Source organism: Rhinoraja longicauda, chromosome 14 (genome assembly GCF_053455715.1).
Source record: "Rhinoraja longicauda isolate Sanriku21f chromosome 14, sRhiLon1.1, whole genome shotgun sequence".
In the NCBI taxonomy this organism is placed as follows: Eukaryota; Metazoa; Chordata; class Chondrichthyes; order Rajiformes; family Arhynchobatidae; genus Rhinoraja; species Rhinoraja longicauda.
In genome coordinates this window covers 39082507-39106327 of record NC_135966.1, presented here as the reverse complement: position 1 = coordinate 39106327, position 23821 = coordinate 39082507, and the positions used below count along the sequence as shown (strand labels likewise).

Sequence of the window (23821 nt, the reverse complement as noted above, 5' to 3'; positions counted from 1 at the left end):
AATGAGATGGGTAGGAAAAGGGATAATGTCTGATATTTTCCCTACCACTGACGTGAGTCTCACTACATTGACAACTCTCCAACCCTTCCAGGATCTCACCTGTGACTGGAGAACACACACACAGAGCTTTGTTAAAGCTCGCCGGGCTCGCCATCTCTAGATTCTGTCCGGTGCCATGTGTTAATGAGGATAGGAATAGGAAGAAAGAACAGATGAATGTATGGTTCAGGAGTTGGTGAAGGGGGCAGGGATTCAGATCTTTCCACCATTGGGATCTCTTCTGGGGCAAACGTGACCTCTACAAGAGGGATAGTTTGTGTCTGAAATGGACGGGAACCAATATGTTTGCATGGAGATGCACTAGTGTTACCAGGAAGGTTAAACTGGAGAGGCAGGGGGGTGATGGGAAGATGGAGACGAGGATAAGTAAGTCTCAGAGGAAGGGCAGACAGAGGGAGGTGAAGTTATATAGTGAAACTGATGGGCTGAGGTATGTTTATTTCAATGCAAGGAGTATTGTGGGCAAAGTAGATGAACTTAGAGCCGAGATCGCTGTTGGGGACTATGACATTGTGGTCAGTGTGGAAATATGGTTGTCACAGGGACATGACTAGCAGCTCAATGTTCTGTATTTCTATGTTTCAAATGTGATAGAGAAGGAGGGAAAAGAGATGGAGGGGGATTGCTCTACTAATGAGGGAAACTGTCTTGTTGGGACTTAGAGAGGACACACTGGATAGTTTGTCCATTGAGGTGATATGGGTAGAGCCATTTGAAAGTAAGAAATAGAGGAACAGATATGGACACACATTAGTGGACGATTACACAAAGGGACGTCTTAGGGGGTGACTAATGGCATATCCAATAAAATTTCTTGTGACAGCTGTGAATAGTGCAACATGAGAAAGGAATCCAAAATGGACCTTGTGTTGGGAAATGAGACTGGCCAGGTGACTGGTGTTTCAGTGAAAGAGTATTTTGGAGATAGTAATTACAACTCAATAAGTTTTAAGATTGATTTGAATAGGGGTAAGTCTGGACTTTGCCACAAGACACTAATTTGAGTAAGGCAAATGACAATATTATTAGGCAGGAGCTTGGTAAGGTACACTCAGAGCAGTTGTTATTAACTTACTCTACGTCTGTGATTGAGAGTTGGCTGAAGGATAGTTGATCAAAGCTCAAGACCGGCAAGTTCCACTAAGGAGGAGGGATAAGACTGGCAAAGGGAACCTTCGATGGTCAAAGAGGTTTGTAAATTTGGTCAAAAATAGAAAGGAAACACGTGCAAGGTTCAAGATTATGATAGCAGAGAGGGCCTTTGAGGAATATAAAGCAAGGAGGAAAGAAGTCAAGCCGGTGATTAGAAGGGAGAAAAGAGGCCACAAAATGGCTGTGGCGATTTGGAGTAAAGAAAGTTCCAAGCCATCTTATACTGACATTAAAATCAAGATGGTAAACAAGGAGAAAGTAAACAAGAATAAATGAGGGAAACTGAGACTGGAGTTAGGGGATGTAGGTCAGGTATCAGATAGCCCCAGGGAAGAGAGGAGCAAGGGAAAAAGACAAAATGGTGAAATAAAGTAAAATATGTCAGTAAAACAGGTGGGGTAGATTGTTTGGGGATTCGTTGCCTGAAAGTCATTAAGTTGTAAGATACCCAAGAGAAATACGAAGTGTGGTTTTTTCAGTTTGCATGTGGCCTCACTCTAGCATTGGAGGAGGCCAAGGACAGAAAGATAAGTATGGGAATGGGAGTTTAAATGGTTTATTTGTTTAAAATGGGGATAGAGAATTCAGGGAATTAAAGAACTGTGAGTCACCCATCAATGGTAGGAAACAATTGGAAAGGATTCTTTGGGATAGAATTGACTCCCATTTGGAACAAAATAGATTAATTAAAGACAATAGGCATGACTTTTACGTGGCATTGTCTGCAGTGATTTTAGTAAGGCATGATAGACTGATGCTGAAGATTAATAAGTATGGGATTAACATTAAATTGTTTGTCAGGATTCAGAACTGGCAGACTAGAAAACAAAGGAAAAGACAACATTCAGGCAGGAAGTCTGTGACCAGTGGAGTTATATATAGATCTCTGCTAGGACCACTGTCGTTCATGATTTATACAATGAATTTAAAGGTTGAATAGACTTGGATAGTTTTCTATGGAATGTTTGACGTTGGGGTGAGGCTTGATAGAATTATACCAAATTATGGTCAGTGTAGACAGTCAGAATCTTTTCCCCAGGTTGGAAATATCAAATGCTAGAGGGCATGGCTTTAAAGTGAGAGGGGCAAAGTGTGAAGGAGATGTGAAGGGCAAGTATTTTACACAGAGAGTAGTGAGTGGCTGGATCATGCTGCTGGTGGTGATGGAGGTAGATGTGTGAATGGGATTTAAGAGACTTTTGGATGGGCACATGGACATGCAGGGAATGGAGAGATATGACTTATGTGTAGGCAGATAAGAGTTGGTCTTGGCATTATGCTCGACACAGACCTTGTGGGCCGAGGGGCTTGTTTCTGTGCTGAACTGGTCTATGTTGTAAACCACTGCTGGACGAGGAGCAGGTAGGAGGCAGGAGCGTGTTTATTCTGTCCCAGGTCGGTCCCACAAGGGCCGGGGATGCGGTGTGTACAGGATCCGTCTGATCTCCATCCACTTCAGGAAGCCCCGCCACAGGGAAGGCCGGCTGGAGACCCAACACAAACACCCTGTCTCCCACTCACTCTTCTCATGTCATGAAGTATCCCTGGATCAGGCCAGGTTAGTCCACACATCTCTTCACAAACTCTGCCCGTCTCTCTGGAGGTTCTGTGGGAGATCAAAACATTCAGGTGGAGGAAATGTGCTGAAAATGTTAATTCCTTCATTTTTCCTCTTTCCAACAGAAAACATAAATCACATTTATTTCATGGATAATGGAGGCGACATTGTGTTAAAAGGACCGGAGAATCCTGGGAGTGACATTCTTGTCTGGGAATTTGAACCACACTCAGGGCGGGTAAAACAGACAGTGGTAACTCTCCGCCCGGCTAACAGCGGCGCGTGGAACATGCAGATGAAAAAGGGCGTGAGTGACACGGAGGTGCATGTGGGTGACCGCACTGTTGATCTGGCAATTAAAAAACCCACATTTAAATGGTCGGGATTGTTCACTTTGAATCAAAAAAAGCCGAGGAACCAGATCCTGAAACTGTATGAAATATATGGGATCAAAGGTGAGTGGGAGAGACACGGATCAACAATGTGTTTCTCTGTAAATAATGTCATGTATAATGATGAGAGATGGCGGGAATTATGAGACTTCTTCCCCCGGTGAACCTCTCAATGAAACAATTGGGGGAAAGATTTTCTGCATTGATTCTGTGGGTCTGGGGTGAGATTGCCCAGTGACACTGCTGCTCAAAGTTACCCAGTGAACCAGGTCCATGCCTCACTTGGTTGAGATCCCAGAGGAAGTCCATCATCTGTGGAACTTGCACTCAGTCAGAGAGTTCCCACCTTGAGGGCGTTCGGGGGAGACAGGATTGGGACAAATGTATCAATCCAGTTACATCTGAACGGTGTTTGCATTCACTGGTCAGAGTGTTGCCGATTGTACCAGCAGTGCCACGGTGAACAGCCGGCGTTTACCTGCGTGAATGTGAACAGATTCAGGACTTCCACCCACGCGTTTCACAATGAGGAATTCCCGAACTTGCTGACGGTTCCTGCGGGGAATCTGCCGGCGCTCCCCATCACTTCTCCACGTGGAGACCAGGAGTGGAGCAGGAACACGCTGATATTCCCCGACCCTGACACTGAGAAAACTGCTCCCGCATCCGGTGCCGGTTGGAAACTGTTTAGGAATCAAAACTAATCGTTTTTGTAGAATTAGAGACCCTTTTATTATTAAAAAATGAAATATTCAGTATTAATAAATGTGTTTACTTCTAAAAGTTGGGGCCATTCAGAACCATTCCATTAGCTTGAGAGCTTCATCAGAGGATGAACAAGCCTTTGCCTCCTTTAGATAATTCTCCACAGGTAGAATCCAAAGGGATTTGTATGAGGTCATTGCTCTAACGTTTGCTGATTAGGGAGTGAATGAAAAGTTGGATCCAACTACTTTGATCTTCATGCTTTCCCCAGCAAAATCTCCATTGCAGAATATTCTAGGCTGCAGGAGTACATGCTGAGAGACACACTGAAGATCGGTGCCAACACTGCAAAGGCATCGTGGAATAGAGCTGCAGTCCATGGTCCTTCTGCCACCAGGTCCTGAGGAGCTAAATCTAATGTACAAACCTCTGAAACACTTGAATTCGTATAATCTCAGGATGCAACATGAGTGTCAATAGTGTTGTGTACACAATATGTGTGAACACTGCCAAAGTGAGGAACAATAACACAGTGTGTAGTCTGAACAATATCAAATTCAGATTTAGATTCAGATTAGTTCACTGTCATATACATTTGGGTAAAACACATTAATTGTTTAGATGAAATGCAGAGTAAATTATAATAACAGGTACAGTAAAAACATGCAACAAAAGCAAAACAGCAGAACGGTGCAGAGATTACAGTGCAGTCTGAAATAATGCAAAATAAAACTAACGTTTAGGAAAATGCCCCAGGGGATGGATGATTGGTTTAACGTATGTTGACTGTTTGTGGCTCTGGGCTTGGACCAGCTAGAGTTTGGCAGAATGAGGGGCGAATCAGAAAGCACTGGGGAAGAGGTTGTTCTGACTTTCAGCATTGGCTGTCAGCTTTGAGCCCAGTCATTGGACTGGACACACCACGACTCACTCTGAATCCCATTGATCTGTTGTTCACAGGTGAAGCAAGTCCACAGCGCCCTCTGCTGGGCAGTGACGTCACACTCAGCTGTACCATCTCCAGACTCTCAGATACAGTCAGTCTTCACTGGAGACCAAAGGACTCATCCCAGCAGAACAGGAGCAACACTGAGCAGATCCGCCTGAATAACAAGGTCTATCTGATGGTCCGACATGTTACAGTGGAGGATGGGAAGTTGTATGTGTGTGAAGTGCAGGAAAACGGAAAAATCGTTCACACAAGTAATGGAGATTTTACTGTAAACAAAAGTAAGTGTAAATACCTCCCATTGGATATCAAGTAGACACTTGTATCACGGTGCTTCTTGTAATGTTATGCGTGCGCCCTGTGATGAACTGTGGACAGTGGCCAACTGCTCTCGTGTATAAAATGCTGCAATGATCAGGGAGAAGTTTCCAGAAAGTCTCTCTCTGTGGAGCAGCTGCCTGCTTGTCTCTGTGTGACAGACACACAGCACAGGAGGGATGATATCTTTCTGTAACTATTGTTCAGTAAAGTATTTTGTCAGTTTAACTTGCCATCAATGCTCCAGTATCTGAGACTGAGATACTGATACAGGACTCACGTCAAAGTGTCAGATAGATAGTGTAGTCACCATGACAACCGCCAGCACTTGCTGCTCACACTCACACTGGGGGTCCCGGTGCACACATCAGCACTGAACAACAACCCGTCCGCTCTCCCCTCACTGACCCTTCACTGAACCTGCACCTCCTGCAGACCGACAGAGATTCACCTCCCGGGCCGCTCTCGGGAGTCTCCGGGAGGTTTCATCCCATCCCGGGAGATTCCAGGACAGTTCATGCTTTACTGCAATTTACTACATTACAGTAAATTTTGTTTATAAAAAGATTTGATGTGTTTTGGAGCAAAATTCATTTGCATTTGAAGCTTGATCAGCTGAACAAACCACCGCAAATATTTATCAGAATGGGGTTGAGAATCTCTCTGTGCCGCAGTAACTGTAAAACTGAAAGGAGTTATCCTCTGTCTCTCTGGTACAGCTTTATATAAACAGAGATACACGGTTTACCGCTCCAGCACAGACCACAGTGAACTTCACCTGGTTTGCTATAATACTCATGGGGATTCCAGCACAGTCATGGCCTGGACATCTCGTCGCCTTCAACGATACAACGTAATAGCAACTGCAACAGCCTCTCAGCCCATCAATGTCGAAGGGGCCGACTTCGGGAATCGCCTGGTGACCTCAGCGAAACCCTTCGATGGCAAGGATTTCAGTGTGAGGATTGTCCCCGTTTTGTTTCAAGATGCCGGACGTTACAGTTGTTTTCTTGGAAACGAAGCATCAGTGAACAATGAGGGCAGCAGATCTCCATTTCTCACCGTTGATCTCATCACAGTGAAAGGTAGGAGACAGAATGCTGCCAGTGTTTTTACTGATGAACTCATTCTTTAAACATGAATTCTTAAACATTCTTTCCACAGTCAGCGCTGAACCGTCTGATGCAGCGAATAAATGACAACAATAGTGGTGCAGCGACCATAGAGATTAGTCCTAGGAGTCGAACCCTCAGATTGGCCAGCAAGGTCACGTGTGAGTGCGACGGTAGGGATTGGTCCAGGGAGTTGAGCCCGCTGATTGGACAGCGACGTCACGTGTGGTTTTGGCTCCCAAAACCAGTCAGTTAGGAGAGTTCTTCGAAGTGAACAGTTAGAATTAATGGTTGTCTGTAATCTCGTTCGTTATACTTTGTAATCGAATGTTGCTGTCGCAATAAACTTCAACAAAGATTGAGCCTCCAGTGGTCACCATTCTGAGCATCTCACTCAGATGCTCCTAAAATGACCCCCATATTCCTCTTTGCCCCTTGAAGTTCTCTTTTTATTTTTGAAACCGTCTTGACGCATGAAAAAGGGTGCAATTCATGGAATATCAGTGGCAGTGGGGTGTTGTGTCCAACACTGTGGGCAGTGGGGTGTTGTGTCCAACACTGGGCAGTGGGGTGTTGTGTCCAACACTGGGCAGTGGGGTGTTGTGTCCAGCACTGTGGGCAGTGGGGTGTTGTGTCCAGCACTGTGGGCAGTGGGGTGTTGTGTCCAACACTGGGCAGTGGGGTGTTGTGTCCAGCACTGTGGGCAGTGGGGTGTTGTGTCCAACACTGGGCAGTGGGGTGTTGTGTCCAGCACTGTGGGCAGTGGGGTGCTGTGTCCAACACTGGGCAGTGGGGTGTTGTGTCAAGCACTGTGGGCAGTGGGGTGTTGTGTCCAGCACTGGGCAGTGGGGTGTCGTGTCCAACACTGGGCAGTGGGGTGTTGTGTGGTGGGGAAGATGCTGGAGTCAATTCTGACATCAGTGGTGGGGAAGATGCTGGAGTCAATTATAAAAGACGAAATTGCTGAGCATTTGGATAGCAGTAACGGGATCATTCCGAGTCAGCATGGATTTACAAAGGGGAAATCATGCTTGACAAATCTACTGGAATTTTTTGAGGATGTAACTAGGAAAATTGACAAGGGAGAGTCAGTGGATGTGGTGTACCTCGACTTTCAGAAAGCCTTCGACAAGGTCCCACATAGGAGATTAGTGGGCAAAATTAGGGCACATGGTATTGGGGGTAGGGTACTGACATGGATAGAAAATTGGTTGACAGACAGAAAGCAAAGAGTGGGGATAAATGGGTCTCTTTCGGAATGGCAGGCAGTGACCAGTGGGGTACCGCAAGGTTCGGTGCTGGGACCCCAGCTATTTACGATATACATTAATGACTTAGACGAAGGGATTAAAAGTACCATTAGCAAATTTGCAGATGATACTAAGTTGGGGGGTAGTGTGAATTGTGAGGAAGATGCAATAAGGCTGCAGGGTGACTTGGACAGGTTGTGTGAGTGGGCGGATACATGGCAGATGCAGTTTAATGTAGATAAGTGTGAGGTTATTCACTTTGGAAGTAAGAATAGAAAGGCAGATTATTATCTGAATGGTGTCAAGTTAGGAGGAGGGGGAGTTCAACGAGATCTGGGTGTCCTAGTGCATCAGTCAATAAAAGGAAGCATGCAGGTTCAGCAGGCAGTGAAGAAAGCCAATGGAATGTTGGCCTTCGTAACAAGAGGAGTTGAGTATAGGAGCAAAGAGGTCCTTCTACAGTTGTACCGGGCCCTGGTGAGACCGCACCTGGAGTACTGTGTGCAGTTTTGGTCTCCAAATTTGAGGAAGGATATTCTTGCTATGGAGGGCGTGCAGCGTAGGTTCACTAGGTTAATTCCCGGAATGGCGGGACTGTCGTATGTTGAAAGGCTGGAGCGTTTGGGCTTGTATACACTGGAATTTAGAAGGATGAGGGGGGATCTTATTGAAACATATAAGATAATTAGGGGATTGGACACATTAGAGGCAGATAACATGTTCCCAATGTTGGGGGAGTCCAGAACAAGGGGCCACAGTTTGAGAATAAGGGGTAGGCCATTTAGAACGGAGATGAGGAAGAACTTTTTCAGTCAGAGGGTGGTGAAGGTGTGGAATTCTCTGCCTCAGAAGGTAGTGGAGGCCAGTTCGTTGGATGCTTTCAAGAGAGAGCTGGATAGAGCTCTTAAGGATAGCGGAGTGAGGGGGTATGGGGAGAAGGCAGGAACGGGGTACTGATTGAGAGTGATCAGCCATGATCGCATTGAATGGCAGTGCTGGCTCGAAGGGCTGAATGGCCTACTCCTGCACCTATTGTCTATTGTCAGTGGGGTATTGTGTCCAACACTGTGGGCAGTGGCACCATTGTGGGAATTGTTGCTTATTCAGCAACGTTCTCAAAGTTGGCGTAGAAGCTTGTCAGTGATCCTTTGGGATAGTTCTCCAGGCATCGGGGTTTAAGAAAACGTTGGGTAGAAACCCCAGCTGTTGTTTTAATTCTCAGTGAATTTCTTGTTTCCCAGCTGAAGAATCTAATGCAAGGACTGAGGGAAGAAACGTTACCCTGACCTGCTCCGTGTCAAAGGTCACCGAGTCAATGAGACTTGTTTGGTTCAATGGTGATGGCAAAGTCGTGGAAGAGAAATCTTTCAAGGAGCGAAGGCAGGAGCAGATATCTTTGCAGTTAAACATTCCAAACGCTGATGCAGACAAAAGGAAATGGACCTGTGGTTTGTTTTATCAAAATACTCTCAAGGTTTTAATTCCGTATGAACTGAATTTTTTGCAGCACAATGGTAAGTGTCTTGTCTTCTGCTCTTTGTTATTTCCACAGAAATGTAATGTTATTTCTTTTATCTAACATATCTAATTTCATGACCTACTGTGTACTCCAAATGTCTCTCTGTTTCTCAAGACTTTGTCAGAGCTTGCCATTCATGGTGTACGTCCCAGCCTCATTTGCACCACAGAACACATCACCTCACAATTGTCTGGATTAAGCTCCATCTTTCATTTCTCAGCCCCTTTCACCAACACATTGATATCTCTTTGCAGAATAAGACCACTGTCCACACTATCAACAATTTCACTAATCTTCCTGTCATCTGTGAACTTATTGATCTTGCCTCCCATATCCATTTCTAAGACATTCATGTAGATTACATACAACAGGGTCCCATTACCAATTCTTGTGGTACATCATTAGTCACAGGATTCCAGGTGCAAAAACACCCCTCTATCATCACCTTCTGTCTCTTTGTTGCCATAGATTGGACACATCTTCTGTCTGTTCTCAAATAAACCTTTCCTCCTCTGCCCTATCTTCATAATGTTTTGGGACACTGAGCTCTCCCTCCACTTTTCTCATCAAAAGGGCCAGTATGACTCTGTGGCGATGACTCTTCGTTGATAACTGGGGGTACACTGTTTAAGAATAAGGGGTAGGCCATTTAGAACGGAGATGAGGAACTTTTTCAGTCAGAGAGTTGTAAATCTGTGGAATTCTCTGCCTCAGAAGACAGTGGAGGCCAATTCTCTGAATGCATTCAAGAGAGAACTAGATAGAGCTCTTAAGGATAGCGGAGTCAGGGGGTATGAGGAGAAGGCAGGAACGGGGTACTGATTGAGAATAATCAACCATGATCACATTGAATGGTGGTGCTGGCTCGAAGGGCCGAATGGCCTACTCCTGCACCTATTGTCTATTGTCTATTATGTGCTGGTCACAGAGGAACCTGGGACAATAATAATGGCAACAATTCTGAACCATTCAGTCTCACTCAGATGCTCCTAAAATTATCTCCAAATTTCTCTTGGCCTCTGGAGTTCCAGTTTATTTTTTTTAAGTCAACTTCAAGCATGGGAAAGGCTGAAATTGATGGAATATCTGTGGCTGTGGGATGTTGTGTCCAGTGGCAGCATTGTGGAAATTGGTGCTTTCTGAGCAACATTCTCAAATTTGATGCCAGTGATCCTTTGGGTTAGTTCTACAGGAATCATGGTTTAAGAACACATTGGGTAGAGACCCCAGCTGTTGTTTTAATTCTCAGTGAAATTCTTGTTTCCCAGTTGAACAATCTAATGTAACAACTGAGGGAGGAAACGTTACCCTGACCTGTTCTGAGTCTGAGGTCACTGAGTCAATGAGACTTGTTTGCATGAATGGTGATGGCAAAAGAGTGGGAGAGAAAATTTTCAAGGAGCCAGTGAAGGAAAAGAAATCTTTACAGATGATCATTCCAAAAGCTGATGCTGACAAAGGCCAATGGAACTGTGCTTTGATTCATCAAAATATGTCCAAGGTTTTAATACTGTGCTCTCTGCAGTCCAATGGTAAGTGTCTTATCTGCTGCCCTTTGTAGTCTCCACAGAAACCTGTTATTTATTTCTCCTAATATGTTACATTTCATGATTTAGTGTGGTTGGAGCCTAAGGAATGGGGTACTGTGAGAATGATCAGCCATGATCACATTGAATGGTGGTGCTGGCTCGAAGGGCTGAATGGCCTACTCCTGCACCTATTGTCTATTGTTTATTATGTGCTATTCACAGAGGAACCTGGGACAATAAGAATGGCAACAATTCTGAACCATTCAGTCTCACTCAGATGCTCCTAAAACTATCTCCAAATTTCTCTTGGCCCCTGGAGTTCCAGGTTTTTTTTAAAAGTCAACTTCAAGCATGGAAAAGGCTGAAATTGATGGAATATCCGTGGCTGTGCGATGTTATGTCCAGTGGCAGCATTGTGGACATTGGTGCTTTTTGAGCAACATTCTCAAATTTGATGCCAGTGATCCTTTGGGTTAGTTCTACAAGAATCATGGTTTAAGAACACATTGGGTAGAGACCCCAGCTGTTGTTTTAATTCTCAGTGAAATTCTTGTTTCCCAGTTGAACAATCTAATGTAACAACTGAGGGAGGAAACGTTACCCTGACCTGCTCTGAGTCTGAGGTCACTGAGTCAATGAGACTTGTTTGCATGAATGGTGATGGCAAAAGAGTGGGAGAGAAAGTTTTCAAGGAGCCAGTGAAGGAAAAGAAATCTTTATAGATGATCATTCCAAAAGCTGATGCTGACAAAGACCAATGGAACTGTACTTTGATTCATCAAAATATGTCCAAGATTTTAATACTGTGCTCTCTGCTGTCCAATGGTAAGTGTCTTATCTGCTGCTCTTTGTAGTCTCCACAGAAACCTGTGATTTATTTCTCCTAATATGTTACATTTCATGATTTAGTGTGGTTGGAGCTCAAGGAACGGGGTACTGATTGAGAATGATCAGCCATGATCACATTGAATGGTGGTGCTGGCTCGAAGGGCCAAATGGCCTACTCCTGCTCCTATTGTCTATTGTCTATTTATTGATTAGCATAACTTTTAAATCTCGAGTCCATTGCATGTCTGTATGGATACTTCCATTGTATATAGTCCAAGACTCAGAAGCACATGATATGATAAGGCTCACTCCTCACTGATAGACAATTTGAAGGTAATGGTGAATGTGTCTGCCTTTGCTGTTAGGCTACTCCTGAGCTAGGAGAACTGTTCCGTGTTTTTCACGGTGTCACTGTCAACAATTAATTTCATAGCCCGGTGATGTACAGTGGGGCAGGGAGATAAAGTTTAGTGCAGATGTAGTTGGAGATGAGGATCATCCTCAAAATGATAACACCAAGGTCACCTCTGCAAAATTCTCCAAATTCACATGAAGGAGAAGTAAACCAATGCTGCTGTCCTCTCCCACACCAGCATCTCCACTGCGTCCTGATCTACACTCAGTTGGTTCAGTTGGGCAGGTCACGTTGATCACATGCCCAACAGCAGACCCTGAAACAGACACTATATTCAGTGATCAGTCATGGAAAGAGACCACCAGATGGTTGGAGGGAAAGATTCATGGATGTGTTCAAAGATGCCTTAAAATGATTGCAACATTTTCACTGCTTATTGGGAATGTCTAGCCCATAACTGCTGAAAGTTGAGAAAGATCATTCAGGATGGCACTGAGCATTAGATCCTTGCATTGAAAGTATACAGAAGCCCTATATAAACAATGGAAAGAGTGCAACTCCACACGAACTAATCACTCATTCACCCTGTCAAGCTTCTCCTCCCCTCTCTGTGGAAGAAACTATAGTTCCTGCATTGGCCTCATCTGGGAAGTCTGAAACTACTAAAACTGGAGTGGAAGAAATAAACATTCCACTGAGGAATGAAGACTTTGCTTGTCCTCTGCCTGTGCCTCAGTGACAGTAGGACCCTGCTCCATCAGCCGCTGCACCAAGGGAGAGGCCACCCCCACGCCCACTCCCACTGTTGTGTCCCCAACCCTTGGATTGGAAACCTGTGCTAATGGCACTACAGAAATCCATGCGGGAGGTTGGAGATGGGATCCCTGACACTCCTCAACATCTCTTCCATGCTGTCAGACAGGTAGAAGTCTTCCCATGTATGCGTCGTCATCACTGTTTCCATCAGACTCCTCTGGGGCAGATGTGACTTTGAACCTTGACCTCCAGGGTGCTGGTGCACAAACCTCCCCATCCTTTGGCCGAACTACAGCCGGCTGCAGTTCCACTAACATTCCCGAGAAATGTTCCTATCATTCTGAACTGAGGTGTCCTTCAAGTACTGGAGCCTTGGGTAAATGGGTGTGTGAACAAATTGGCAACTGTGTGGCATTGATGCACTAGTCAAACTTACTACAAGAAATGAAAGATTATGTACGCGACACACAAAGGAATTTTCTGCAGCATTGCGATAGAATAGTGTGTTCCAGCTGCACTGATAGCAATAGGCTGCTCTATTTCTTGAGAAAAAGAAAAAGAAATACATCTGCTTAAATTTGAAATAAAATCAGAGAAAGCTGGAATCCTCCAACTGGTCAGAGATCATCTGTGGAAAGAGGAACACAATTAATGTTTCTGATTGAAAATGCTTTGTTAGAATCTGATGAGGATTTTCAGACTGAAAATTTAACTTTGCACTACTTCAGTTTGTTCTACAATCTTTGCACCATTGTGCTATGTTGGGCATTCCTCGTTGCATACATTGTACCAGTTATATCAGTTGTATTATTTAATCAATGAGCTGCGTGCAAACAAGGAACTTTATTGCACTGAGGTGTAAATGACAATAAACTACTCTGATTAGTTTCTCTTCCCATGGACACTGCCTGATCTGTCGAAGGTTTCCGGCATTTATAGGTTTCGTGCTCCTGGTTAGAAAGGATTGATGATTGAAGCCATGAGCCACCCAGTTGTGAACAGTTCTCTTCCAGCCATTATTTCAGTCTCAGCCCAGAGTGTGAGTGGCCTTTGCCCTGAGGCATCGCCCTGGGGAGTATGGTAGAGCACAGGGATCTAGTAGATAGGTTGGTCAAAGCTTTCAGTACATTGGTCTGCATCAGTCAGTGTATTAAGTATAGAAGTTGGGATGTTATGCTACAGTTGTACAATAAGTGAATCAGGCCGTATTTGGAGTATTGTGTTCATTTTTGGTCACTCTGCTATTGAGAAGGTGTTGTTAAGCTGGAAGGAGTGCAGCAAAGATTTATCAGGATGTTGTCTGGACCAGAGAGCCTGAGCTATAGAGAGAAGTAGTCAGGCTTGGACATTATTCCGTGGAGGGCAAGAGAGTGAGGAATGAGATTATAAAGATGTATAAGATCATGAGGGGGCGTATACACAATCATTCACTTTATAAGGTGATTGGATTTATGTTTATGTAGGAAAATAACTGCAGATGCTGGTTCAAATCGAAGGTATCACAAAATGATGGAGTAACTCAGCGGGTCAGGCAGCATTTCAGGAGAGAAGGAATGGGTGACGTTTCACGTCGAGACCCTTCTTCAGACTTGTGTTTATTGTTCTCTTGGGTGCAATCTTTACATGTGAATCTAAACATTCCCACTGCATACAATTCCAGGTTTGATGATTTCAGTGATAATTTCTTCAATAGGCTTCACACCTGAATAATCTAGTTCCATAGTTCCATAGTTGCACCTTGAGTGTAGTAAATAATTCATGTTACAGACATTTCCAAACGAAATTCGAACTGCAGATTTCACAAGGACCAATAACAGCCTTCAACTACTACAGGAGTAACAATTATACCTTTCCCTGCATAATCCAAAATAAAGCTATTTCTGATTTTAAGACTCCTGAATTTCCATCAATGTCCAATGCTACCGATCAAAGTGTAATTTCACTGGAGCTTGTAAACTGATGGCATGATGTTATATCAGTGAATAAAACAAAATAAAATACAAAGCATTTTGTGTACACATGTTAATGAAACACAGACCTTTCAAACCCAATGCATGAGGGTAAAATTGAAGGAAAATTACACCTTTGTAAAATGGACATTTCTTTAAATAAACCCAAGTGCGTGTGTGTGTGCGTGCGTGCGTGTGTGGGGGGGGGGGGGGGGGGGGGAGTGGCATGGGCATGTCTCTCACATTGAAACATAGAAAATAAGTGCAGGTATAGACCATTCGGCCCTTCAACGCCATTCCATATGATCATTCCTGATCATCCAAAATCAGTACCCTCTTCTGGCATTTTCCCCTTTATCCCTTGATTCTCTTGTCCCAAAGAGCTAAATCTAACCCACTCTTGAAACTTCACAACTCACTGGGTAATGGATAGGACAGATCTAGAGAGATATGGACCAAACACGGGCAGGTGGGACTAGTGTAGCTGGCACATGTAGGCCACAATGGGCAAGTTGGTCCAAAGGGCCTGTTTCCATGCTGTATCATTCTATTGGCTCTAATAGCTCCTCAGGCAATAGGGCCAAGAGTGAGAATTCAGAACCTGGAGAGTCTCAGCTGTGAGTCTGTATCCACTCCCGCTTGTGTAGACACCGCACTGAACACCTGGTTCACATCAGTTTAGATAACGAATCAACCAATTTTGTATATATTCAGACACATCTCATTCACCCAAAAATTATTCACATGTTCCAAAAGCAATGAGACAGAAAATATGAAAGGGAAGTACTCAGATGTAATGGACGAAAAATAAAAGGTACCCTGGATTGACACAAATATTTCTCACTCTTGACACAATATTTCTCACTGTGTCCCATTGTCTAATTCAGAATGTTTTGATGTCACATCACAGACAGGAGTATTTAATTATGAAACAAGATGGAGAATGAAACTAAAAATATCAACTTTGTCCTTCACAGTGAGAGCACTTCCAGACATTTGGATCATCACGGTTCTGGGCTACTTGTCGATTAAACTGGCCGTTGCTCTTGGACTAATTTGCTATTCATGGAAGACGCACAAGGTGAGAATTTCATGAACTTTTCAACATATGAAAAACCAATGGTGGGGTGTCTCTGGCATTGAGAAAATGGATGTTCACAGAACATATTAGAGTGGCAACAATCTGTATTTTAGTGTTTGGCAGAGAACAGTGCAACACAGAAATAGACCCTTTGGCCCATAATGACTGTGCTGAACATGATGTTAAATTAAACTAATCCATTTTGCCTGCTCGTGATCCAAATCTCTCCATTCCCTGCATATGAACGTGCCTATCTGGAAGCCTGTTAAAAGGCACAATCATAAATGTTTCTACCACAATCAATCTATAAACTTCATGAATTAAACATTTTCTGTCATTTCTCCACTCACATCTGCAACTAATCTATCATGCCAATCAGGATGCCCCACCAACTCCGGCGAACTTCATCAGCAGCACCATCACCGACCTCACCAACTCCGGCGAACTTCATCAGCAGCACCATCACCGACCTCACCAACTCCGGCGAACTTCATCAGCAGCACCATCACCGACCTCACCAACTCCGGCGAACTACCCCTCAGTGCCTCCAATCTCATAGTTCCCCAGCCCCGCACGGCCCGATTCTACCTCCTACCCAAAATCAACAAACACAATTGTCCCGGCAGACCCATTGTCTCTGCCTGCTCATGCCCCACCGAACTTATCTCTACCTACCTCGACTCCATCCTATCCCCCCTGGTCAAATCCCTCCCCACCTACGTCCAAGACACCTCACACGCTCTCCATCTCCTGGATAACTTCCGGTTCCCAGGCCCCCACTCCCTCATTTTCACCATGGATGTCCAGTCACTCTACACTTCCATCCCCCACAAGGATGGTCTCGAAGCCCTCCGTTTCTTCCTCGACCGTAGAACCAGCCAATCCCCATCGACCAACACTCTCCTCCGCCTAGCAGAGCTGGTTCTTACCCTCAATAACTTCTCCTTTGACTCCTCCCACTTCCTCCAAACCAGAGGCGTAGCTATGGGCACTCGCATGGGCCCTAGCTACGCCTGCCTCTTTGTCGGGTACGTCGAACAATCCCTGTTCCAGACGTACACTGGCCCCATCCCCGAACTCTACCTCCGCTACATCGACGACTGCATTGGTGCTACCTCTTGCACCCATGCAGAACTCACTGACTTTATACACTTCACCTCCAATTTCCATCCTGCCCTTAAATATACCTGGACTATCTCTGACATCTCCCTCCCATTTCTGGACCTCACCATCACCATCACAGGAGAAAAATTAGTGACGGACATTTATTACAAGCCCACCGACTCGCACAGCTATCTGGACTACACTTCTTCCCACCCGGTCCCCTGCAAAAAGTCTATCCCCTACTCCCAATTCCTCCGTCTACGCCGCATCTGTGCCCGGGATGAGGTGTTTCAGACTAGGGCTTCCGAGATGTCCTCGTTTTTCAGAAAACGGGGCTTCCCCTCCTCCATTATAGATGAGGCTCTCACTAGGGTCTCTTCTACATCCCGCAGCTCCGCTCTTGCTCCCCATCCCCCCACTCGCAACAAGGACAGGATCCCCCTCGTTCTCACCTTCCACCCCACCAGCCAGCGGATCCAACATATCATCCACCAACATTTCCGTCACCTACAACAGGACCCCACCACTGGCCATATCTTCCCATCCCCTCCCCTCTCTGCATTCCGCAGAGACCGTTCCCTCCGCAACTCCCTGGTCCACTCGTCCCTTCCTACCCAAACCACCCTAACCCCGGGCACTTTCCCTTGCAACCGCACGAGATGCAACACCTGTCCCTTTACCTCCCCCCTCAACTCCATCAAAGGACCCAAACATTCTTTCCAGGTGAGACAAAGGTTCACCTGCACCTCCTCCAACCTCATCTATTGCATCCGCTGCTCTAGATGTCAACTCATCTATATCGGCGAAACCAAGCGCAGGCTCGGCGATCGCTTCGCTGAACACCTGCGCTCGGTCCGCATTAACGCCACTGATCTCCCGGTGGCCCAGCACTTCAACTCCCCCTCCCATTCCCAGTCTGACCTCTCTGTCATGGGCCTCCTCCAGTGCCATAGTGAGGCCCGCCGGAAATTGGAGGAGCAGCACCTCATATTTCGCCTGGGCAGTTTGCGGCCCGGTGGTATGAACGTCGACTTCTCCAACTTCAGATAGCTCCTCTGTCCCTCCCTTCCCCTCCTCCTTCCCAGATCTCCCTCTATCTTCCTGTCTCCACCTATATCCTTCCTTTGTCCCACCCCCGACATCAGTCTGAAGAAGGGTCTCGACCCGAAACGTCACCCATTCCTTCTCTCCCGAGATGCTGCCTGACCTGCTGAGTTACTCCAGCATTTTGTGAATAAATCGATTTGTACCAGCATCTGCAGTTATTTTCTTATACTACAGGATGCCCCATCTATGCTAGTCACATTTGCCCACATTTGGCCAATACCCCTTTAACCTTTTCTTATCATTTACTTGTCCAAATGTTTTTTAAATGCTGTTACAGAACCCTTCTCAGCTATCTCCTCTGGTAGTCCATTCCAGAAACTTCTCACCATCTGATTGAAACAAATTGCCTCTGAGGTTCCTATGAAATCTTTCTCCTCTCACTTTAAACCCATGTCCTCTGATTCTTGATACCCAACCCTGGGTAAAAGACTGTGCATTCACGTATCTATTCCTCTTTACAATCTAACCTTGTAATTTTGTAAGATATCAAATTTGAAAGAAGACTTTATCAATACAAAATTGAAAACAAAATTACATATTCATGATGATATTGGTGTGTTTTTGTTTACATGAAATGGCCATGAAAATGTTTCCAACTTGATCTGCAACCTCTTACCTATCACTTCCAGTCTATTGTTTATCATTGAAGGGTAAACTCTTTATTTAAAAGCATATTTGTTGCTCTTGTTTGATACAGTGCAGCAGAAATCCATGGGAAGTTACAGGACACGTCACAAACGATTCAAAAGAAGCTGTTGCATTGCAGACCCTGAATTCAGCCCCTGATGTGAGAGGTCAGAATGAATGACCCAGCGCAGGAGGCCATTCAGCCCATCAGGATCATGCCCAAGAAAATTTGTGTTTCTGGGAAAAAAAATTGAGCCGAACGGAGACTTTGGAAATAGTTTTGTGGATTTATGTGCATTTGCTTTGTGCTTGTTTGGTATGTTGCCGGAGTCGGTTCTATCCCACAGTGAACATGTCAACAGTCTATGTCCTAGTGCTGGTTATTTCCCTTCGCAAAGACCATCTCCTCAAGTGCAAATGATTTACTTGTCATCTTTGCCAAAAAATGCATAAATACACTGATTTAACTGCAGAGAATGTAAAGGAAGAGTTGGAAATGCAGAATGTAGCATTTTTGGGAATGGAATTCTTTACTTTCAACCTAATTTGTAGCTTTCCTCCTTTGTACCTGCTCAGACTTAACGTAATTGTAGCATCAAGTTTTTAAATGCAATACATTTTCTGCCTGATTATTTACAAATGAGAGTCAGTTTTCTTCACACTGATTCGACTTTTGTATTCAGCTTCCACAGATGTTGTGGAAAAATAAAGAAGATAAATTATGCAACAAAAAACAAAGACCATTGCTGGGAAATGTGCTGTCCCTTCAGCTTATATCTCAGAAGGATAACAACTAACAATAATGATTTTACTGAAAAATGAAATTTCAGTTCTCACTCAGGTGTAGGAGTGAGGGAGAACTGAACTGTCGGAGGTTGTATCTATAGGATTATATAATCACTCGTAAATTGCCCGCAATCTCTGGGCAGCATGGTGGTGCAGCGGTAGAGTTGCTGCCTTACAGCGCCAGAGACCCAGGTTAGATCCTGACTACGGGGGCTGTCTGTACCTAGTTTGTACGTTCTCCCCGTGACCATGTGGTTTTCTCCAAGATCTTTGGTTTCCTCCCACACTCCAAAAAATGTACAGATTTGTAGGATAATTGTCTTGGTATAAATGTAAATTGTCCCTGGTGTGTGTATGTTAGTGTGTGGGGATCGCTGGTCATTGTGGACTCGATGCGCCAAAGGGCCTGTTTCCGTCCTTTATCTCTAAAATAAACTCACCCGCATTTCGTGAATCGTCAGTTATCTGCAAAAGGATCAATAGGGAAATTGTTGCCATTATCCTGACCGTTATTTATCCATAAATCAGCAGTTATTAATGTGAATATTAGCACATTGTGAGATCGTTCTCTGTGGAGATTGGTTGCTTAATTTCCTCTATTCCCACTGGGGCTACTCCTTCCAGTGCCATCGTTTTGTCAGTGGACTTTCCATCGAGATGGTTGTGTGTACATGGTGTTTAGCTTTAGCTGAGAGGTGTAGAGAGGGAGGGTATCATAGTGCCAGACATTACTTTACAGTTATTGTAAACTTTCCATATCAACTAAGGGAATGTCACAACAATAAAAACAAATGTGATTATTTCCCTTTATTTTGAATGTTGGGGGGCAGAGATCTCACAGATCTTGGCAACAACAAAGGGACACTGAGAGATACTGGCAGACAGGGGATTGGTACCCTTGGAAGAGCAGCTGGTGATGTGTAAATTACACCTCAAGGAAGGGTTTGGATCATGTTATCCTTGAAGGGCATAATCCACGAGTGAGGCAGAATCACGGATGCAGGAGCCATGTTTAAAACACCACAGAGAACTGAAATGGGTCTGTGGCTGATGAAAAGCAGAGACTGGATTGAAGAAGAAACGGCAAAGTGGTGGAAACAGAGAGCTGAGCTACAGTAAAGAGCAGAGAGTTCTGGAGGCTGTGGGGATCCACTCGGGAAGAATTTAATCAGAATTGGAATTCGTAGAAAGGATTTGAGTGCCAGGAGGGACTGAGGGAACCAACGTGGAGTTCGCTGCATCATCTGTCTGAGGGAGAGTGTGGGATGGACAGGAAGAGGATAGGAAGGGGAGAATGAAGGGAACTGGATCATCGGTCTGAGACAACTTGGAGTTAGAAAATTCAATACTGGTGCCTTTGGGTTGCAGGTACCCTAGTATAGCCAGGGGTTTAGAAGAATACCACCTGATATTCCACCTTGGAAAGCTGACAACCAATGGGATGAAAATTAAATATACTAATTTGGGGAAACATACACCTTCCGTGTTGTTCCCTCCCCCTCTTTTGGACCCCCCTCTAATACTCCCATTTTTGTTTCCTCTCCCATCTTTCCTCTCCAGTCCCCATTCTCCTCTCCGTCCGTCTCCGGGCTCCTTTCCCTCTCCACCCACACACTTCACCACTGGATCCCCTCCCTATCCGGTTTCATCTGCCCTCATCTCTCCCCCTAATGGTTCCCATCGGCACCATCATCACATCAGATTCCAGCACTTGTAGGCTCAGTCTCCTATCAAGTATAAAAATGGTAATAGATTCTTAAACCTCGTTGTTGTGTTGTGAGGTCAGGCTGCTCCGATCCTGACCATGGGACAAACTCATTCATTAAATGCAATGAAGTGATTTTCCTTACACTGTTGTCTCTGTGAATCACGAATTTGCTCTACATCGTTCAACCAAAGAAGAAACCTAATAATTCTCTAATATTACTGTTTCATCATTTTGTGGTAAACATGGAGCACGCATTTCAGCTCCACAGACAGCGCCGGGCTGCTGGAAAACACCGACACCCTGGAAAAAGAGAGAGAGAGAGAAAAGGCGCGAGAGAGAGAGAAGGCGCGAGAGAGAGAGAAGGCGCGAGAGAGAGAGAAGGCGCGAGAGAGAGAGAAGGCGCGAGAGAGAGAGAAGGCGCGAGAGAGAGAGAAGGCGCGAGAGAGAGAGAGAAGGCGCGAGAGAGAGAGAAGGCGCGAGAGAGAGAGAGAAGGCGCGAGAGAGAGAGAGAAGGCGCGAGAGAGAGAGAGAAGGCGCGAGAGAGAGAGAGAAGGCGCGAGAGAGAGAGAGAGAAGGCGCGAGAGAGAGAGAGAAGGCGCGAGAGAGAGAGAGAAGGCGCGAGAGAGAGAGAGAAGGCGCGAGAGAGAGAGAGAAGGCGCGAGAGAGAGAGAGAAGGCGCGAGAGAGAGAGAGAGAAGGCGCGAGAGAGAGAGAGAGAAGGCGCGAGAGAGAGAGAGAGAAGGCGCGAGAGAGAGAGAGAGAAGGCGCGAGAGAGAGAGAGAGAAGGCGCGAGAGAGAGAGAAGGCGCGAGAGAGAGAGAGAGAAGGCGCGAGAGAGAGCGAGAAGGCGCGAGAGAGAGAGAAGGCGCGAGAGAGAGAGAGAAGGCGCGAGAGAGAGAGAGAGAGAGAGAGAGAAGGCGGGAGAGAGAGAGAGAGAGAAGGCGCGAGAGAGAGAGAGAGAGAGAAGGCGCGCGAGAGAGAGAGAGAGAAGGCGCGAGAGAGAGAGAGAGAGAAGGCGCGAGAGAGAGAGAGAGAGAAGGCGCGAGAGAGAGAGAGAGAGAGAAGGCGCGCGAGAGAGAGAGAGAGAAGGCGCGAAAGAGAGAGAGAGAGAAGGCGCGCGAGAGAGAGAGAGAGTGTGGTATTATGGGAATAAGAGTGTAAGGAATGCGGTGGCCAGAGGTGACGTGGGGACCCGGGGTGTGGCAGTGAGGGAGTTGCCCGGGCATGCAGACAAGCAGGCGGCTGCTGTACAGAGTTGCTAATTAAAGGTATACTCCGTTTACGTCGTGGTACGAGCTTTATTATACAAATAAACGCGACATGGTGTCAGAAGTGGGATCCTTGTAAGCAAAAATATATTAAAAAAAAAAAAAAGAGGAAGGGGTATCGTTTGGCGCGAGATGGGAGACGAGCCTGCAGATATGGCGCAACCCACACCAACTGCTACGTTCACAATACAACCTCCAGAGCCATTCGATTTCACCAAGCCTCAAGAATGGGAGCGTTGGATCAGGAGATTCGACCGCTTCCGGCTTGCAAGCAATTTAAACGCGACGTCAGCAGAAAACCAGGTGAACACGTTAGTGTATTGCATGGGCGATGAAGCTGAAGATGTGCTAAAGGGGCTAACGCTAACTGCAGATGAGAGGAGGGAGTACACAGATGTCAAGGCGGGCTTTGATGCATTTTTTGTACCTAAAAAGAATGTAATCTATGAAAGAGCCAAGTTCAATCAGCGTGTGCAACTGCCAGGTGAAACGGTGGATTCCTTCATCACTGCTCTGTACGGATTAGCTGAACACTGCAACTATGGACAGTTGCAGAACGAGCTGATCCGCGACAGGTTAGTGGTCGGGCTGAGAAACGTCTCATTGTCAGAAAAGCTACAGCTAGACAGAGACCTAACCCTTGCAACTGCAATAACAAAAACAAGGCAGTCTGAACAAGTTAGACGACAGTGGTCTGACTTAAGAGGAGAAAATAGCGGTGCTAGCAAGTGCTCTAATGTTGATGCAGTATATGCTAAAAGCTACAGAAAACCCAAATTTCCCTCAAAGCCTCAGCCACAAGCACAAACACCAAGCAAAAATAGACTTAATACACGGCCTCAGCCAGGTTCAAAGGCCTGTTATAGATGTGGGAAAATGCCCTCGCATGGGAAATGGGAATGCCCTGCTAAAGATGCTGTGTGTCACAACTGTGGCAAAAAGGGACATTATGGTAGAGTGTGCAGAAACAGTGCAAAATCTCTCAATGCTGTCACTACAGAGGAAGAAGAGAGCTTTTTCCTGGGAGCCGTGGATGCTGGAAAAAACCCGTGGACGGTGCAGCTAGAAGTGAGACAAAAAAAAGTGTGCTTTAAAATAGACACTGGTGCTGATGTCACCGCCATGCCAGCCGAGGTGTACTATGACATTACAGGGGGGCATGATGTGAAACGCCTGGCAGTGTCGACACGCCCATTGTTTGGGCCAGGGGGCGATGCACTCTCTGTCCTGGGTGTAGCCAGAGAAACACTGCGCAGAGGCAGAAAGAAAGCCATAGAGAACATTTATATAGTAAAAGACCTGCACACTGCACTGTTGGGAAGGCCTGCCATAGAACGACTTCAGCTTGTGTGCAGGGTTAACGGCATCACCGTGGAATCAGTGAAACAACAATATCCGAAGCTGTGTAGCGGCTTGGGTCTTGTCCGGAGGCCATACTCAATTAAATTGAAGCCAGAGGCTGTGCCCTTCTCTCTCCACACGCCACGCAGAGTCCCTCTGCCGCTTATGGGAAAAGTGAGGAAGGAGATAGACCGTATGGAGAAGATGGGCGTAATCACCAAGATTGAGGAGCCGACTGATTGGTGTGCCGGGATGGTGGTGGTGCCGAAGAAAACAGGTGATGTTCGCATTTGTGTGGACTTCACAATGATGAATGGATCAGTATGCAGAGAAAAGTTTATCCTGCCTTCTGTCGAGCACACTCTGGGC

At 45.6% G+C, this 23821-nt stretch overlaps 2 protein-coding genes across 2 annotated transcripts; both read left to right on the top strand.

Annotated features, from left to right (window-relative positions):
* The first annotated feature begins 410 nt into the window (after positions 1 to 410).
* On the top strand, positions 411 to 6269 carry LOC144599776 (uncharacterized). Its single transcript, XM_078411013.1, has 5 exons — positions 411 to 426; positions 2672 to 2770; positions 2896 to 3225; positions 4828 to 5097; positions 5854 to 6269. The coding sequence occupies exons 1-5, from the start codon at positions 411 to 413 to the stop codon at positions 6267 to 6269; spliced, it is 1131 nt and encodes a 376-aa protein (XP_078267139.1).
* Positions 6270 to 8767: 2498 nt separating this feature from the next.
* LOC144599915 (uncharacterized) lies at positions 8768 to 18973 on the top strand. The gene is made up of 4 exons (XM_078411180.1): positions 8768 to 9010; positions 10284 to 10547; positions 15410 to 15513; positions 18422 to 18973. Exons 1-4 carry the CDS (start codon positions 8812 to 8814, stop codon positions 18530 to 18532), a joined length of 678 nt encoding a protein of 225 aa, XP_078267306.1. The 5' UTR covers positions 8768 to 8811; the 3' UTR covers positions 18533 to 18973.
* The last annotated feature ends 4848 nt before the right edge of the window (positions 18974 to 23821 follow it).

Coding starts and splice junctions, on each gene's coding strand:
- LOC144599776 (XM_078411013.1), top strand. Junction 2,771..2,895: donor GTATCCCTGGATCAGGCCAG/GTTAGTCCACAC, acceptor TCTTTCCAACAG/AAAACATAAATCACATTTAT. Junction 3,226..4,827: donor TGAAATATATGGGATCAAAG/GTGAGTGGGAGA, acceptor TGTTGTTCACAG/GTGAAGCAAGTCCACAGCGC.
- LOC144599915 (XM_078411180.1), top strand. CDS start 8,812: ATGAGACTTGTTTGGTTCAATGGTGATGGCAAAGTCGTGGAAGAGAAA. Junction 10,548..15,409: donor GTGCTCTCTGCAGTCCAATG/GTAAGTGTCTTA, acceptor TGTCCTTCACAG/TGAGAGCACTTCCAGACATT. Junction 15,514..18,421: donor ATTCATGGAAGACGCACAAG/GTGAGAATTTCA, acceptor TGTTTGATACAG/TGCAGCAGAAATCCATGGGA.